Source organism: Chiloscyllium plagiosum, unplaced genomic scaffold (genome assembly GCF_037043375.1).
Source record: "Chiloscyllium plagiosum isolate Xiang-an unplaced genomic scaffold, Cpla_swu_hap1 HiC_scaffold_8, whole genome shotgun sequence".
Classification (NCBI taxonomy): Eukaryota; Metazoa; Chordata; class Chondrichthyes; order Orectolobiformes; family Hemiscylliidae; genus Chiloscyllium; species Chiloscyllium plagiosum.
In genome coordinates, this window is record NW_028270146.1 from 6,811,329 (window position 1) to 6,830,254 (window position 18,926).

At 46.7% G+C, this 18,926-nt stretch overlaps 1 protein-coding gene across 1 annotated transcript; it reads left to right on the forward strand.

Annotated features, from left to right (window-relative positions):
• The first annotated feature begins 430 nt into the window (after positions 1-430).
• Positions 431-17,259, forward strand: LOC122553942 (uncharacterized). The gene is made up of 2 exons (XM_087989562.1): positions 431-509; positions 8,856-17,259. The coding sequence occupies exon 2, from the start codon at positions 9,011-9,013 to the stop codon at positions 11,123-11,125; it is 2,115 nt and encodes a 704-aa protein (XP_087845688.1). The 5' UTR covers positions 431-509; positions 8,856-9,010; the 3' UTR covers positions 11,126-17,259.
• Positions 17,260-18,926: the final 1,667 nt, after the last annotated feature.

Genomic DNA, 18,926 nt, shown 5'->3' on the forward strand with positions numbered 1-18,926 from the left:
GATTTCTCCTGGTGCCCTTTCTCACTGTCTCTCTATCACTCTTGACTCTGTTTTCCTTTCTCTTTTCTTACCTCTCTCCCTCTCTCTCTCTCTCCCCTTCCCTCTCTCCCTCTCCTCCTCTCTCTCCCTCTCCCTCTTTCTCCCTCTCTCTCTCTCTCCGTGTCCCTCTCCCTATTCTCTCTCTCTCCCCCTCCCTCTCTCCCTGCCCCTCTCCCTCTCTCTCTCCATCTCCCTCTCCCTCTCTCTCCCTATTCCTGTCTCTCCCTCTCCATCTCCCTCGCTCTCTGCCCCCTCTCTCTTTCTGTCCCCCTCCCTCTCCATCTCCCTCTGTCTCCCTCTCTCTCTCCCCCCCCCCCTCTCTATCTCTCCCCCTCCCCCTCCCCCTCTCTCTATCTAGTGATCGTGCTGATACAGCACTAACTCTGTGGCTGGAAGGTTTTAGTGGCTGCTAGAGAATCGAACCAGTTGCACTGACTGCGATGGTTGGAAACTCCTGTAACTTTAAAAAGGTAACAACCAACACAATTCAATAGATGAGGTTCCACCTTCTTTCTGTAACAGATAGCTGTTAGTGCTGGGTGCTGGTGTTGAGAGCTCTCCCCTCTGAATCCCACAGGAACAATGATGTTACTTTACTGGGGGATTATCGGGGTCGATGCTGGGGTGGGTATTGTTTCTCCTTGTGGGGGATTGTGGTACGAAGGGGCACATTGTAAAAGTCAGATGCCCCCCCACCCCCTGACAGCCTGCCCCAGATTGAAATGGGGAGATGTTTCATCTCTGATGCAGTGAATCTTTAGAATTGTCTATCCCAGGGAGAGATGGGTGCAGAGGGTGGTGGGGGGGGGGGGATTTATCAATGAAAATATTCATGATCCATCATCAATGGGGAAGTCAAGGGAGAGTGGAATTGAAGGTACAATTAACTCAACCATGGTGTTAATGAAAGATAGCAGCTCTCTCCGAGGGGTGGGGTAGGGGGGTACTAATGGTCTAATCCTGATCCTATTCCTTATCCTGTTACAATTCCAGGAGCTGTGAAGAGGCCATTCGTTGGGGGTGGAGGGGTGCGGGGCGGGGGGGGGGGGGGCGGAATGAAGGTGGTACAGGAGACACCCAAGCAACACACCTTGCTGAGACACCTCCACTGGTCAAAACCCTGCCTACACTCACACAGTGTCTTTGTCCCCCAATCTCGGTGACCCAGTGGGAATGGGGTAATTGAGGAGTGAGGTGAAAACCCAGGCTCCAGCGGAGATGGTTGTGGGGAGGTGCACGGGTTTAAAACCACGGCCAGTTGAGAAATAGAGTGTTTGGGTAGTAACTGGAGGGACACAGAGAGAAGGGGAAGAGAATATTAAAACTGCAAGGGCAGGGTGTGACCCATAATCTGCAATGGGACCTTTCAAAAGGGACTTGGTTAAGCGCTTAAACAGGAGAATTTCTCAGAGCTGGGAGGGACAGAGTAGGAGTGGCGGCTAATTATCAAGCTCTTTAAAAGAGCTTGCACAGAGACAATGGACAGAATGGCCTTCCCACATGTTGTAGCCTTCCTCCATAAACAGTGTGGTCTTGTTTCAGCAGCTCCATCCATTCTGTTTGCTTCATCAAAGTCTCCTTATTGACTTAATGTTCATTCAGAGTTAGTTAAAAATCACACAACACCAGGTTGTAGTCTAACAGGTTTATTTGGAAGCACTAGCTTTTGGAGCGCTGCCCCTTCACCAGGTGGTGGTGGAGAATACGACTATAAAACACAGAGTTTGAAGCAAAAGATTACAGTGTCATCCAACTGAAATGATATATCAAACAAACCCAGATTGTTGTTAAGTCTTTCATCTTTTAGAATGGGCTGCAGGTTTTGGTTCAATAATATGTACATCTCAGAACTTCTTTCAAGTTACATTCTCAAGATAACTTAAGGTTTTATTTAAAAAAAGGTGACATCTCACTCAGACAATGTATTAAAGGTGTGAGGTGAGAGTCTGTCTGTATCCCAATCTTGAGCCAGACTGGTTCTATTTCCAAGGTTGAATTTATAAATATTACATGGATTGTCTGCCTGCAGATTCTGCATTTTTTGAGCAGAATAGAATTTATCTGCAAATATAAATTCACCCCAAAGACTTGTGTGTGTGTGCGTGTGCCTGAGAGGGAGAGAGAGAGTGTGAGTGTGTGCATGTGAGTGTGAGTGTGAGAGTGTGTGTTTGTGTGTGTGCGTGCTTGGTAGAATGTGTGTATGAGTGTGACAGAGTTTAAGCCTGTGAGAGGGTGTGTGCTTGACTGTGAGTGTGGAGGGTGTATGTCTGTGTGTCCGAGAGAGTGTGTGTATGAGAGGTGTATGTGTGTGCGCGTGTGTGTGCGTGCGTGTGCGCACGTGTGTGTGTGTGTATATATGTGTGTGTGCATGCACATGTGTGTATGCGTGTGTGCGTGCACACATGTGTGTACGCAAGCACGCGGGTGTGTGTGCGTGTGCAAGCGTGTGTGCGCGCGCGTGCGTATGTGTGTGTACACGCGCGTGTGTATGTGAGTGTGTGTGTGTGTGTGAGCGTGTGTGTGCGTGCACGTGTGTATTGTGTATGTGTGTGCATGCGTGTCTGAGTCTATAGTGTAGTGGGGTCGTCTGTAGTGTGACATGACCCCAAGGTCCCAGTTGAGGCCATCCCCATGAGAACCAGAACCTTCCCATTATTCTCATTTGCAAAGTTGAACTGTGTTAATTTTCAGTGCCCAGCAGGGTGACGACTCACAATTCAGCTACTTCTGCGGCGGTGTTAATGGATTCAAAACAATTTAAATACCTCACTGTTTCATGAATTTCACGGAGATAGAGGGGGCGAGCTGTTAGCGACAGCATCTGGACTGAGTTAAAACCAGACCAGCAGAGGCAGGCTGGACTCTCTCTGTGTTTCAACCCCAGCTCTCTTTCTCTCTCTCTCACACTCTCTCTCTCCCTCTTCTCTTAACTCCCCTTCTCTCTCTCCCATATCGCACTCTGTGTGTCTCTGTCTCTCTTTCTCACTCCATCTCCCTCTGTCTCTCTTTGTCTCTCACATTTTGTCTCTTTTCCTTTATCTCTGAACATCTCTCCCTCTCTTGTGTCTGTGTGTGTGTCTGTCTCTCTCCCACTGTGTCTATTGCTCTCTCTCTGTCTCTTTATAAGTGTGTCTCTCTCGTGTATCTCTGTCACACTGTCTCTCCCTCTTTATCTCTCTCTTTTTCCTTCTCTCTCTCTGTATCTCACCCCCTCTCTCGTCTTTCTCTGTTTCATTCTCTCATGTGTCTCTATCTCTTTCTTTCTGTCTCTCTCTTTCTCTCATGTGTCTCTCTTTCCCTCTGTCTTCCTTTTCTTCTCTGTCTCTCTCTCTTTCTCCTTCTCTGTCTATCTATCTGTCTCTCTTTGTTTCTCTGTCTCTCCTGTTTCTCCCTCTCCTTTCTCTCTGTCTCTCTCTCTTCCCATCTCTCTCTCTCTCTCTCTCTCTTTCTCTGTCACTCCCTCTCTCTCTTACTCTCTCTGGCTTCTCTCTGTCTCCTTGTGGAAGCTGTTCCTTAAGGATGAGAAACAAGTTTCACTGTTGAACATTCCCCAACCCCTGCAAGGCTCCATATTTGGCATTGATCGGGGGAGGGGGGAGCTGATGAAGGTTTCCCTGGGGGACAGCTGCCCAGGGACAGGGTGGTGGGTCATGGGTCATAAGCAGCGAAGCTGAAAGAGCCAATGATTAATCAAGCAGTCGGAATTGTAATAATCCGGACCGTCTGGGGACAGTAAGTATCAAAATGTGTGCCCCATGAGATGTAGGCCATTCAGCCCATCGAGTCTGCTCTTCCATTCAATGAGATCATAGCGGATTTGATAACCCTCAAATCTACTTTTGTTTCAAAAATCATTCATCTAATGGGGTGGGGGAACATGTCTTGCCCCTCTGTAGTTGCTCACAGGGCAGTTAAACATTGACCATGCTGCTGTGGGATTGGTGTCACATATAGACCAGACGCAGAGCTGGTTGGAGGGTTATCGGAAGCTGGCAGGAGAGTGGAGTTGAGGCCAAGGTGAGCTCAGTCGGGATTGTATTGAATGGTGGGCTAAATGACCTCCTCCTGCCTGTGGTTATTACCTTCCCTAAAAGGTGTTTCCAGACTGACACATTTCCCTGTATCCCATGCCTCCATACTTTCTGAATGAGCCTGCCATGGGGAACCTTATCAAACATGTTGCTAAAATCCATATACACCACATCCACTGCTCTACCTTCATCAATGTATTTTGTCACATCCTCAAAGAATTTAATAAGGTTTGTGAGGCATGACCTGCCCCTCACAAAGCCATGCTGACTATCTCTAATCAAACTATGGCTTTCCAGATAATCATAAATCCTGTCTCTCAGAATCCTCTCCAATACTTTGCCCACCACTGATGTAAAACTGACAGGTCTAAAATTCCTAGCATTATCCCTATTCACTCTCTTGAACACAGGAATAACATTTGCCACTCTCCAATCATCTGGTACTACTCCAGTGGACAGTGAGGATGCAAAGATCATCGTCAAAGGCCAGCAGTCTCTTCCCTCGCTCCCCATAGTAACCTTGGTTATATCCCTTCTGGCCCAGGGGACTTATCTATCCTTACGTTTTCAAACTTTTCAGCACATCCTCCTTCCTAACATCAACCTGTTTTTGATTGTTTCATGCTGATCTCAGAAACAGCAAGGTCCCTCTCAGTAATGAATACTGAAGCAAAGTATTCATTAAGGACCTCCCCTACTTCCTCCAACTCCCGGCACAAGTTCCCTCCTCTATCCCTGATCGGCCCTAGCCTCAGGTAAAAACAATGACTGCAGATGCTGGAAACCAGATTCTGGATTAGAGTGGTGCTGGAAGAGCACAGCAGTTCAAGCAGCATCCGAGGAGCAGTAAAATCGACGTTTCGGGCAAAAGCCCTTCATCAGGAATAAAGGCAGAGAGCCTGAAGCGTGGAGAGATAAGCTAGAGGAGGGTGGGGGTGGGGAGAAAGTAGCATAGAGTACAATAGGTGAGTGGGGGAGGGGATGAAGGTCCTCTTGTTCCTCACATAAGTGTGGAATGCCTTAGGGTTTTCCTTAATCTTATCCACTCAGGCTTTTTCATGCTCCCTTCTCACTCTCCTCAGTCCATTCATCAATTCCTTCCTGGCTATCTTGTAACCCCCCTCTAGACCCCTGTCTGATCCTTGCCTCCTCAACCTTAAGTAAGCTTCCTTCTTCCTCGTGACTAGATTTTCCACATCTCTTGTCATCCCTTTACCCTGCCATCCCATCCTTGCCTCAGTGGGACAAACCTGTCCAGCACTTGCAGCAAGTGCTCCCTCAACAACCTCCACATTTCTGTCCCGCATTTCCCTGAGAACATCTGTTCCTGTTATGACACGGGGTAAACCCCCCCTGTTAACTTAAACCGGCAACACAGAAAAAATTTATCCTGTGCAGTAATCTGTGAAAATTCAAGAGATCAAGAACTATCCCAAAGTTCTGTTTAAAGTAAAAATTAACAACTTTATTTTTACTTAAAAGTCTAACAGAAAATTATTAACTAACAACCATTTACAATGCCTTTCTCTAACCTATCTTTTACTTGCCTTTCTATAATACTGGTCAGATAAAACCCCCAATTAGATTTATCAAAGTATTCAAATTTCAAAACCAGCCAGCTGTCGAATCTTCTCTTTGTATCTTCCTCTGTCTTCTTTCCTTCTTCTTAGGGATTTCTGTTTCACAGGTCATTGATAGATAAAGGTACCTTTAAGAGAGCTATTCTGTGGGCAGTCAATACCTGCTGGTGGCTTGGCAGCTCTCCCCTAACTGTTCAATTTTCCCAGTCTTATACCCCAAAGCAATGGATCATTTCATGGGTCTTAATATTGCCAAAATATCAAATTCAAACTTGATTGTAATTTGGTATCTTGGGGTATAATTTAAACTGATTGGCTGAATTTGAATTTGATTTGTTTTTTCTCATAGCATCCTTGGTACTGCTAGCTGCTGGACCAAACATTACATTGTAAATTTTCCAGTACTCTCTGTGCCTCTCTAATTCCTTCAACTCTCTTAAAGGTACAGTACACCCACATCTTCATAACAGTTCCCAATTTAGATGCAGCAGTTCCTGCCTAATAGCATAGTAATTCTGCCTCCCCCAATTAAATACATTCCCATACCGTCTGCTCCTATCCCTCTCCATAGTACAGTAAAGGTCAGGGAACTGTGATCACAATCACTGAAATGCTCTCCCACCAAGAGCTCTGACTCCTGACTTAGTTCGTTGCCAAACACCAAATCCAATATGACCTCCTCTCTCGTCGGACTATCTACATATTGCATCAGGAACCCTTCCTGTTGTCACCTGACAAAAACTGCTCCATCCAAACTGTTTGAACTAAGGAGGTTCTGATCAATATTAGGGAAGTTAAAGTCACCATGACAACAACCCTGTTACTTCTGCACCTTTCCAAAATCTGCCCCCAATCTGCTCCTCCCTGTCTCTGCTGTTATTGACACGTGACTTAGAATCATAGAGTTATAGGGATGTACAGCACGGAAACAGACCCTTAGGTCCAACCCGTCCATGCCGACCAGATATCCCAACCCAATCTAGTCCCACCTGCCAGTACCCAGGCCATATCCCTCCAAACCCTTCCTATTCATATACCCATCCAAATGCCTTTTAAATGCCTTTTGTGGGTGGCACGGTGGCCCAGTGGTTAGCACTGCTGCCTCACAGCGCCAGAGACCCGGGTTCAATTCCCGCCTCAGGTGACTGACTGTGTGGAGTTTGCACATTCCCACCGTGTCTGCGTGGGTTTCCTCCGGGTGCTCCGGTTTCCTCCGACAGTCCAAAGATGTGCAGGTCAGGTGAATTGGCCATGCTAAATTGCCCGTAGTGTTAGGTAAGGAATAAATGTAGGGATATGGGTGGGTTGCGCTTCGGCGGGGCGGTGTGGATTTGTTGGGCCGAAGGGCCTGTTTCCACACTGTAAGTAATCTAATCTAATCTAATCTAAATGTTGCAATTGTACCAGCCTCCACCACATCCTCTGACAGCCCATTCCCCACACACACAATCCTCTGCATGAAAACGTTGCCCCTTAGGTCTCTTTTATATCTTTCCCCTCTCACCCTAAACCTATGCCCTCTAGTTCTGGACTCCCCCATCCCAGGGAAAAGACCTTGTCTATTTACCCTATCCATGCACCTCATAATTTTATAAACGTCTATAAAGTCACCCCTCAGCCTCCAACGCTTCAGGGAAAACAGCCCCAGCCTGTTCAGCTTCTCCCCATAGCTCAAATCCTCCAACTCTGGCAACATCCTTGTAAATCTTTTCTGAACCCTTTCAAGTTTCACAACATCTTTCCGATAGGAAAGAGACCAGAATTGCAAGCAATATTCCAATAGTGGCCTAACCACTGTCCTGTACAGCCACAACATGACCTCCCAACTCCTGTACTCAATGCTCTGACCAATAAAGGAAACATACCAAATGCCTTCTGTGCCAGGCTAGTTCTAGCCATGTTATTGCCAGCTGGGTATCAATGAGTTTGTTTTTCTTGGTGAATAGCCTCAGATTGACAACTGAGAGGTAACCACATAGATATGTTTAAGGTGATGACAGGTTTATAGGGAGTGAGTACAGACATAGAGATGACAATCAGACAGTCTAGATTATAGTTGAGTGTGCCTATTCCTGATGAAGGGCTTTAGCCCGAAACGTCGATCCTTCTGCTCCTCGGACATTGCCTGACCTGCTGTGCTTTTCCAGCACCACACACTCGACTCTAATCTCCAGCATTGCGGTCCTCACTTTCTCCCTGTCTAGATTATAGACAGAGTAATGAAAGTCAGTGTGCCATTTCTCCTCTTGTTAGCTTGCTGCTCCTGCCTGTCTACTTTCATTGGCTGGTGTAACACAGACATTCAGGTCTCTTTGTAGATCCACACTTCCCAGTAGATCACTATTTAAATAATACTCTGCTTTCGCTGTGTTTCGCACGGAAGTCACACTTAATCACATTGTGCTGTATCTGACACATGTTTATCCACTCACTCACTTGTCTAAATCACCTGAAGCCTCCTTGCACTCTCCTCACAATCCCACCCACCAAACTTGTGTCGTTGGCAAATTTGGAATGTTGTATTCAGTTCCCTCATCCAGGTCATTGATATAAACCATGAGGAGCTGGGGCCCAAGTACTGATCCCTGTGCAACCCCATTCATCACTGCCTGTCCAACCAGAAAAAGATCCATTTACACCCACTGTCTGTTTCTGTCTGAGAACCAATCCTCCATCCATGATAAAATATCACCCCTGATCCCATCTCCCTCCCCCACCCCCTGTGCGTTAGCTTGGTCCACCAACCTCTTATAGGGGACCTCTTCAAAAAACCCTCTGAAAATCCAGATCCACCACATCCCTTATCCACTCCATTAGTCACATCCTCAGAAAAACACTGCAGGAAAATTGCTTAGCATGAATTGCCTTTCATAAAGCCAGAAAGACTCAACAATAACTTTCAAAAGGAATTGAATTAACATTGAGAGGGAAAGCAGCCCAGAGTTTTCGCTGAGGAGGTGGGAGTATTTGGAATGGGCACAGATATGATGGGTCGAGTGGCCTGTTTCTGTGCTGTAGAATTCCTAGGTACCATTGGCTGGTGTGACTGTCTGTCTTTGGGATGTTCCATTGAAAGGTCATTAAGCTGAGACATCAACCTAGTCTCTCTCTCCACAGAGCTCCTCCAGCAATCTGCCTTTTATTTCAGGTTTCCAGTTCTAAGCCGTGGTCTTAATGTTGTACTAAGTGACCATTCTTTTTCCAGGTCTGAGATTAAACGGAAAGTGATCACTGATCAGAGAGATGTTAACGTGTGTCTGGGGTAGATGAGAAAACCCCCCTCAGGGTGTGACCATAACCTGAAATTGCGGTGAAGGTACAAGCCAGATGGAGGTGACTATCCCATAATCCTCAGCTGTCATGAACAAGTACAAGGCAAAGACTGGATTGGTGAGGAAGCTAACCAGAGGAGGCCCTCCCAAGTTATTCCTCATGAAAACCAAGAAAGGAGATCATCCAAAGGGAAGCCAAGGCGGGATGGAGGGCAATTGCAGGTTTCGGAGGAATCAGGCTGGAGTGACCACCTCTGACCTCCAGGAGGATGAGGCAACTGGAGCCTGGACGAGGGGCAACCGTTCTGAGGTTCCCAATGTCTCAGCGTGGTCCATGACCCCAGGGATTGATGATTCAGTCTTTGAAGAGAGTGTGGCGAGTGGATATCCAGGAGAGGAAGATGAAGGAAAGGTGTGTCATTCCTCACTGAGCAAGCCCGGGGTCAGAGGACAGGAAGGCCCCCTGATCCAGGCCCCTGTCAAACACGGAATCAAATCGGGGAAGGGGGCGAGAGTGAGAAGGAAGAGGTGGACCAAGGGAGTGAGGGGGTCAGGCACTGCCTGGAGATCTCTGATCTGTGTGAAGAAAACGAGACAGCACCAAGAGGAGGAGGAGGAGGAGGAAGGGTCTCCGAATGGTCAGCGAGTGGCTCAGACTCTGATCAAGGCTGAGAGGGAGGGCCGGAGCTGCCTTCCTGCACAGATAGCTGAGTGTCAGGGAGACGTTCCTGGACCCCCCTGGCACAGTACTGCAGGCTGCGACTCGAACCTCTCCTCACCAAGAGGGCCTGGCCTCAGTGCTCAAGCCCAGGAAGATCCCAGTGAACCCAAAGCAGCCCTCCAGGAAGGGGAACCGGAGTTTCAGAGATCGGGCAGTCGCTCCAAGCTGAGGAGAAGGTCCAGCGGCTGGGCTTCCTTCAGGTACCTCATGAAGTCGAGAAAGGACTGGAGAAGTTTCGCCGAGAGAAACACTGATCTCTCAGGCAGCCAGAACCAGTCGGAGACCGGAATCCTACCGGATTCCCAGGAATCTGAACTAACTGCCTCATCCGACTCAAAGGCATCGCTCAGAAAGCAAATCGGAGAGGAGGGAGACCGGAGTCCAAGTGAAAATTCCGAGGCAGCTGCCTATTGCTCAAGTCCCCCACATGCAGATAATGAAACCCTTCATTCCCAAACGGTGGCCGTGTCACTGAATAAGCACCAAGATCCTTCAGTACCAGATGCCTCTAAGGATTCCCAGGCTGAGATCCACTGGGACAGGGTGGAAGAGAGAGTCATGATCAAAGGATCTCCCCCAGCAACATCTCAGGATGAGGTGGAGCTTTCCAATGACAATGGGCAAGAGACATTGGTTGATAGCAGACAAGATGGCAGCCAGTGGTCATGTGACTTTGAGTTTGTGCCATTGATACCACAGGGAATGCAATGTGAGATTGGCAGTGCCAAAGTAAACCCATCTTACCCTCTGGGCACTGATGGGTTTCCAGGTCATTTACAGGAAAAGTTGACTCTAGATGCTTTAGGACCTGTTATCGAGACAGAGAGACAAGAGCTGGCGAGGGGAATGCGGTCTCATTCCAGACTCGCTCCAATAGAACGTGCTGATTTGCAAAGGCCAAGCACCATTCTGTTGCAATCACTCCCATTGACAAAGGAAGAAACATCCCCAGAGCCATTGACCATTGAGAAGGCTGCACAGAATCCAATCCAGGAGTCAGCTGAACAGCAATGGTGCAATCTCACTGAGTTAAGCATCAGGAAGACCACAAATCCTGGCTGCTTCTCTCCAAATGGTAACACTAAGCAAGTACAAGATGTGCAGGTGGGTGCGACTGGGACATCACTGGGATTTATTGAACAAGGAATAAACATTGTTAGAGCCACTGCTCCCCCCGACTGTGGCTCTGTCCGTTCCCCCAGCTGCTCTGAGGAAGATGTTACTGCTGGATGTCAAGGTCATCACCGTGTGAATTGGGATGGCTTGTCAGAGGAGGGGTGCTGGGCAGCAGATGGGCAAGGAGACACTGACCCTCTGAGTGATGTTGTTCCTGGAGCAGGGAGCCAGGAGGCAGCCTTACTTCACACAGCCTCCTGTATTGTGCAGTCAGCGATGCAGGCTGCAGTGGAGCAAGTGGCTGGAGAAACTGCGATGACAATCCTTCCAGAAAACTGTCCCCTGTCGGAACCTCGGGATTCATAGTGGATGCATGAGGAGTGTGAGCCAGACAACGGCAGAGTTCAAACCTCAACTGGTTTCATGTTTAACAACAAAATCTTCGCTCCTCCCAATGCAAATCTTCACTCCTCTCTCTCCGTGACAATGCTCTCTCAAAATGACAGCTATTCAGCCAGGAAACCTGCACCCTCTCTCTCACTCCCTTGACCACTCTCTGTTTCTCTTTGCCTTGACCACGCTCTCTCTCTCTCACTGCCTTGACCACACACTCTCTCTTCCCCTCTCACTCTGACTCTCTCTCAATGCCTTGACCACTCTCTTCCCCTCTCTCTCTCTGCCCTGACCACACTGTCTCTCTCTCTTTCTCACACACACTCACACTTTCTCTCTCTCTCTCTATCCCTCTGCCTTGACCATTCTCTCCCTCACTCTGAGCCGTGACCACTCTGTCTCTCTCGCTGTCCAGCCTGAGTAAGACAGTCTCTGAGGTGCCTCTCTCCTTGTTTCCTCCATCACCCTCCCCCACACATTATCCTCCCTCACACTCAGTTACCCGACTGACACTCAGGATGAGGTGACATACTGGGAGGTGTTTTCACTCGAGCCGATAGGATTGTCTCTTGGCTGTGGTGGAGACTGAATGGCCACCTGAATATTGCATGAGAAAGTGAAAGTAACTCTCGTTGAAACATCACTTCACCTCAGTGAGAAGACGTAGTGTTGAGTTTCTTGAGTGTTGCCTGGATGGGTGCAGCTCCAACAACACTCAAGAAGCTCGATACTATCCAGGGTCAAAACAGTTGCTTGATTGACACCACTTCCACAAATATCTACTCCCTCCACCACTGACGCTCAGTGGCAGCAGTGTGCACTATCTACAAGATGAAACATTTGCTAAAGGTCCTTAGACAGCACCTTCCAAACCACTTGAGAAGGTGGGGGTGAGCTGCCTTCTTGACCCGCTGCAGTCCATGTGCTGTGGGTTGACCCACAATGCCCTTCGGGAGGGGATTCCAGGATTTTGACCCAACGACTGTGAAGGAACGGCGATATATTTCCAAGTCAGGATGGTGAGTGGCTCGGAGGGAACTTGCAGGGGGTGATGTTCCCATGTATCTGCTGCCCTTTCCCTTCTAGATGGAAGTGGTTATTGGTTTGGAAGGTGCTGCCTGAAGATCTTTGGTGAGTTTCTGCAGTGCATCTTGTAGATGGTACACACTGCTGCTACTGAGCGTCGGTGGTGGGGGTATGCTGGGGGCAGGGGGTTGGCGTCATTCTTGTGGGAAAGATCATTTCTTCTGTTTGTTTTGGAAGGTGTTGCAGATTTCCTGGAGCTGGATGCATCCAACTATCCCTCCCTCTGAATCCAGCCTCTGTGCACCAACTACATGTGACCAGTGACTGCAGTGGCCTGCAGATGTCACCCATTATAATAATCATTGACAACAGGTTTGCTCGGGGAAAAGACTCTCCAGTCCCAGGCTTCTCACCAATATCCACATCCCAAGAATAAACTTTGAAAATGCCTGGTCACTCAGTGCTAGACTAGACATCCTCCTGTGATAGATGAAGGGAAGGCACAGTGGCTCAGTGGTTAGCACTGCTGCCTCACAGCACCAGGGATCCAAGTTCAATTCCAGCCTAGGCCACTGTCTGTGTGGAGTTTGCACATTCTCCCTGTGTCTGCGTGGGTTTCTTCTGGGTTTTTTGGTTTCCTCCCACAGTCCAAAAATGTGCAGGTTAGGGTGAATTGGCCAGGCTAAATTGTCCAAAGTGTTCAGGGTGTGTCAGTCAGGGATAGATGTAGAAAATGGGGAATGATTGGGTGGAGTACTCTTCAGAGGGTCAGTGTGGACTTGTTGGGCCAAAAGGCCTGTTTTCACACTGTAGGATTCCATAATTCTATAAAAGAGAGATTGGAACACACAAATCTCAAACCCATGTCTCCTATACCAACCTCCCCTCCTGACCAGGTACCTCTGTCTCTCTTCGCTCTGGTGGTGTCTGGGGCAGGGAGAGCTGTTGGTGCTCTGACTCGGGCAGGTTTCATTCACCCAGGGACAGCTCCCTCTTGATGGTTGTTCATGCAAAGATGAATTGCAGATCTCACTCCCTATCTCAAACAGGATTGTCCCAGAGTGGCATCCAGAGGTGATTTTAATTGAAACACATCAGATCTTGAGGGGACTTGACTAGGTGAATGTAAAAATGATGTTTCCCCTTGTGGGAGAAGCCAGAACTAGAGGGTCATTACTTAAAAATGAGGAGGTTTAAACCAGAGAGGAGAAAACATTATTTTCTTCAGAATTTCCTTCCCCAGGAGGCAGTGAGTACAGAATCTGTATGTATTTTGAAGGCAGAGGGAAATAGAATCCTGATTACCGAGGGGAATGGAAGATTGTGTGGAGGAATATAGAGCTGGGATTAAAATCAGATCAAATGGCGGAGCAAGCTCGAAGGGCCGAGTGGCCTATTGTTGTCGGTATGAACTGCTCTGAGAATTTAGCCAGTGACGGGTCTGTTTCCTAAACTGTTGGCAGTAGTTTATGTCTCAGTGAATGTCGAACTGGCTTGAAGGGCTGAGTGGCCTCCTCCTCCTTCTATGGGGATTTTTTAATGATGGCCTGATCTAGGGAGGATGGGGAGCTAGACTTGGTGATCACTAACCCTGAGGCAGAAACTCTGTAATGCCTGGGATAATTATCTGTTGCTTCATGGTGACTTTAGGCCTTCAGTCCCGAAACAAAATAACATTAATGCTCAGAATTTACACCAGTCCCAGGTAGTTGTCCACTTGCCTGCTGCTGATATAAGCCTGGAATCAAGTCTTCAATAGATCACGACTCCTGACCTTCCAGGATTGACTTCTCTGACTTCTAGGTTATTGTCCTCTCAGTCTATAATCTCAGTTATTCCAGAACCTTCCAAATCATTGTCTCTTGTGCAAATTCATAAACTCATCAGATACCATGGGCTCACATTCATTTGAAAAGTCGGATTTGGTATTCCTTCAAGCTCTGAAGCTTAACTCAAGCCAGAAGGTCTAAGTTAGATGGTGATTGAGAGGATGAGATGTAGATAGAGGGAGACTGTTTTCTTTGGTCAGGGGGAGGAAGGGGTTTGGGTGTGGACGTTGGAGTGTAATGGCTTAGAGGTGAGGTCAGGAAGTCTTTCAAGGGGCAGTGAAAATTTGGAATACTCTTCCCTCAAACATCTGGAGAAACCAGGAGTTCATTGGAAACCTCAAAACTAAGCCTGACCAACCTTAGTGCAAGTGTGTTTTGGTATTGATACTAACGGAGGCTCTGAGATCATGTTATCGATCAGCCAGGGTCTGATATCCAATCTGAGAGTGCGGTCTTCATTGGATAAGGAACAACGGTAGGGAAATGGAGTTAAGGTACATCTCAGCCGTGACCTGAATGCTCCAACAGGATTAAGATCTGATCTTTCCGATCTTAAATCCCTGGATGACCTTTACAGAGTATTGTCACACATTCCTCTCCAGAGAAACCGTCACAGGGACATTACTGCAATTGCTTCTTCAGTCCCATGGAGATCAATTCACAGCCTCAACACATCTCTTGACTTTTTAAAAATTCATTCACAGGATGAGAACGTCACTGACCAGGCCAGCATTTATTGCAGATCCCTAATTACTCAGATGACAGTGGAGAGTCAACCACATTGCTGTGGGTCTGGAGTCACGTGTAGACCAGCCTCGGCAAGGACAGAAGATTTCTTTCCCTAAAAGACGTTAGTGAACCAGATGGGGATGTATGACAATTAGCATTGGTCATCATTAGAATGTTAATGCCAGATTTTTATTAAATTCAAATGTCACTATCTGTCATGGCAGGATTCAAACCCAGGTCCCCAGACCCTGGTTTTCTGGATGAATAGGCAAGTGATAAGGAGAGATTAGATTCCTTACAGTGTGGAAACAGGCCCTTTGGCCCAACCAGTCCACACCAACCCTCCGAAGAGTAACCCATCCAGAACCATTTCCCTCCTAACACTAACGCTATGGGCAATTTAGCATGGCCAACTCACCTGACCTGCACATCGTTGGATTGTGGGAGGAAACCGGAGCACCCGGAGGAAACCCACGCAGACACGGGGAGAATGTGCAAACTCCACACAGACAGTCACCTGAACCTGGGACCCTGGTACTGTGAGGCAGCAGTGCTAACCACTGAGCCACCATTCTAACAGCAGCAGGACATTGCCTTGACCTTGTGTGACCTCCTGGTGATTTGACTTCTCCGGTGTGTGATGGTGAAAGTGACACTTCAATGTGTTTACAAAGATGGCAGCTGTGGCTTGAGGTTTGATTCTTTCATATTCCTATGTCCAACTCCACCCAGGAGGTGTCAGTCATCGGTACAATTACATCTTTATCTCAAATGACAGAGAAACATCAGCCAATTGTCAGGGAATGTCTAACAATCCTCAGTAGAACCGAGAAACAAATTATTTTTTTTAATGGTTAGAAATAAACAACAGTTGTCATTGAAGGAATCTCTCACAGAGACAGCAAGCAATGAGGAAGGCAAATGGAGCATGAGCCTTTATTATAAAGGGATGGGGTTTTAGACAAAGTCTTACTGTAATTATTTCAGATTTTGTTGAGGTGACTCCTGGAATAGTGCCAGGACTGTCCTATGGAGAGATTGGACAAACTGAGCCTGGATTCACTTAAAATTCCAAAAGAATGCGAGGTGATCTCATTGAAACCTACAAATTACTTCAAGGGATAGACAGGGAAGTTGCAACTGTTGACGCTGGATGGGGAGTCTAGAACCAGGGGGAACAATTTATTAATAAAGGGGATGTCACTTTGGTCTGAGATGAAGAGAATTTCTTTTACTCAAAGGGTTGTGTGTCTTTGGAATTCTTTACCACAGGGGGCTGCGGAGCTCAGTCTTTGAGTCTGTATAAGATAAAGCATGATAGATTTCTGATTACCAGTGATGCACTGAGTAATGGGAATGGGGTGGGGAAAAAGCATGAAGTGTTCAATCAGCCGTGATTACGGTGAGTGGTGGGATAGGTTCAATGGACTGAATGGCCTACCCCTGTTCCTACATTAAAGGAAGGGTTTTTTTTTCTTTTTAATTAGATTTATTAATGTTACTTATCAGAGTACAGTGAAAAGCTTTGTTTTGCGTGCAGTACAAGCAGATCATAACATACAAAGATCATGGAGTGATTGAACGCGGCGAGGAATACAATGTTCGGCCAGAGAAAGTGCACAAAGAGCAGGGTCAACATTAGATTTGAAATTTGAGAGGTCCATTCAGAAATCTAATAACAGCGGGAAGAAGCTGTTCTTGAACCTGTTGGCATGTGCATCTTTTAAGCTTTTGCCTGATGGAAGAGGTTGGAAGAGGTCTTTGATGATGTTGGCTGGGCTGCCTTTCCAAGGCAAAGAGAAGTGTAGATGGAGTCAATGGGATGGACTGAGCTGTGTTCACAACCTTCTGTGCTTTCTTACGGTCCTGGGCAGAGCAGTTTCCGTACTAAGCCATGATGCATCCAGATAGAAGGGTACACAAATACTCACAGATGGCAAAGGCTCACAAGGTTGATCCCAGAGATGAGGGAATTGGCCCATGAAGGATCAAATAAACAGGGGCCAGATTCTCTCCAGAGGGGTGAGCAGTAATCTCAGTGAAAATGATACAAAACCAAGTGGGGTAGATAGGAAAGGTTGTTTTACATTAGTCAAGATTTAAAAGATGGGATCAGGATAAGGAGTCGGTCATTTAGAACTGAAATAAGGAGAAATTTCTTCGAAGGGTTGAGAATCTTTCGAATTCTTTACTCCAGAGAACTGTGAATATATTCAAGAAGAAAACAAGAGAATTTTGGGAATGATGGAATTTAGGAATGAATTGGAAGGATGAAGTTGGAGTCTATGTTACTGTTAGCAGAGCAGACTATCTCTCCCACTGCTGCAGTTATTTCTTGCTCTTAAAATCATCCACCACCAAGAGAATTTCATTTCATTCCCGAATCGAGACCCGAAACAAGTTTGAGGGGAAAGGTTTGCAATGCTGAGTTGTTTGTTCAGCAGTGTGGTTGACACAAGGTCCTGGGCTGATTGTCTAACAGAATAAAACACAAGCTATTCTTGTTGCTGCACTTTTAACGTAATAAATTCTGATTCATCAAATTTGTTGGAATTGATGGTTTTATTTTAGGACAAGGAGAAAAACAAAATAATTCCCAGTATTTACCAGAACACATGAAGCCAGGGCCAGGAGTTCAGAGCTGTCTCTATTGTGTTTAATAGTTTAGGTTTCTACCCACACTCAACGTGACTGACAAATGAAACACCACACACACAATTTAATATTCTTCTGCCCACAATAGTTGACTCCAGACCTGATGATCAATGATTTACATTAAGTCATCAATAACTTTTTAATCTTGCAAACATCCTTCTCTTTTTCAAATCTTCTGTAGTCAGCTCTTGCCTAAAGAAAACCCTTTTACACCCACTGTCTTTGCAGAAAGAGTGAAGGTCCCATATTCTATCCTCTATAAAGTTGAGCGCGTGCTCACCTCTGCTGTCCATGTCCTCCCTCAGAGTACATCATCTTCCCACCTCGGCCTGCGCTTGCTGACCTACCACAGTGAAATGAGGATTTTAATTTCACACTCTAGTTTTCCAATCCCTCAATGGCCTTGCTTTCCCCCTATCACAGGACTCCTCAAACTCCGATCTTACGAGCATTCCTGATTATTCTGCATTGACCATTAATCTCAGTCTTCCAGCTCCCGGGGCCAGAGGTTCTGGAATTAAATTCCCAAACCTCTCCAGCTCATTTTTCTCTGACAGCTGCTCCTTAAAAAACCAATCTCTTTCCCCAACCTGTCCTAATATTTCCTGAGGTTATACAGCATGGAAACAGACTCTTCAGTCCAACCAGTCCATGCCAAGCATAATCCCAAACTACAAGCAAAAACAGGTGCTGGAAAAACTCAGCATTTGTGAAGAGATATCAGAATTAACAGTTCTGAGTAAGGGTCACTGGACCCAAAATGTTAACGCTGATTTAGAACATAGAACATAGAAGAATACAGCGCAGTACAGGCCCTTTGGCCCACGATGTTGCACAGATCCAAGCCCACCTAACCTACACTAGCCCACTATCCTCCATATGCCTATCCAATGCCCGCTTAAATGCCCATAAAGAGGGAGAGTCCACCACTGCTACTGGCAGGGCATTCCATGAACTCACGACTCGCTGAGTAAAGAACCTACCCCTAACATCTGTCCTATACCTACCCCCCCTTAATTTAAAGCCATGCCCCCTCGTAATAGCTGACTCCATACGTGGAAAAAGGTTCTCATGGTCAACCCTATCTAAACCCCTAATCATCTTGTACACCTCTATCAAGTCACCCCTAAACCTTCTTTTCTCCAATGAAATAATCCTGCTTTGCTTTTCCAGCATCAGCACAGGCTGGTGGCTCTCACTCCACCTTCTCTCTTCTGCAAGGTATTCTTCAGATATTCTTTGAGGCTCGTTACAGCAGATATTATGGATTTTCACACATTAAAAGTTTCATGACCACTTTCTGGTTAGTAGGCATGGATATGTAAAATCAGATGATGGGCATCACATTTACTAGCTGCGTGTTAATAAGAGACATGGCAATCTGTTAATTGCCAAACTGATTGTTGGCAATTAACAGATTTCACTTTAGTCTAGATTAGAGTGGGGCTGGAAAAGCACAGCAGGTCAGGCAGCATCCGAGAAGCAGGAAAACCGATGTTTCGAGCAAAAGCCCTTCATCAGGAATGGAGGATTTC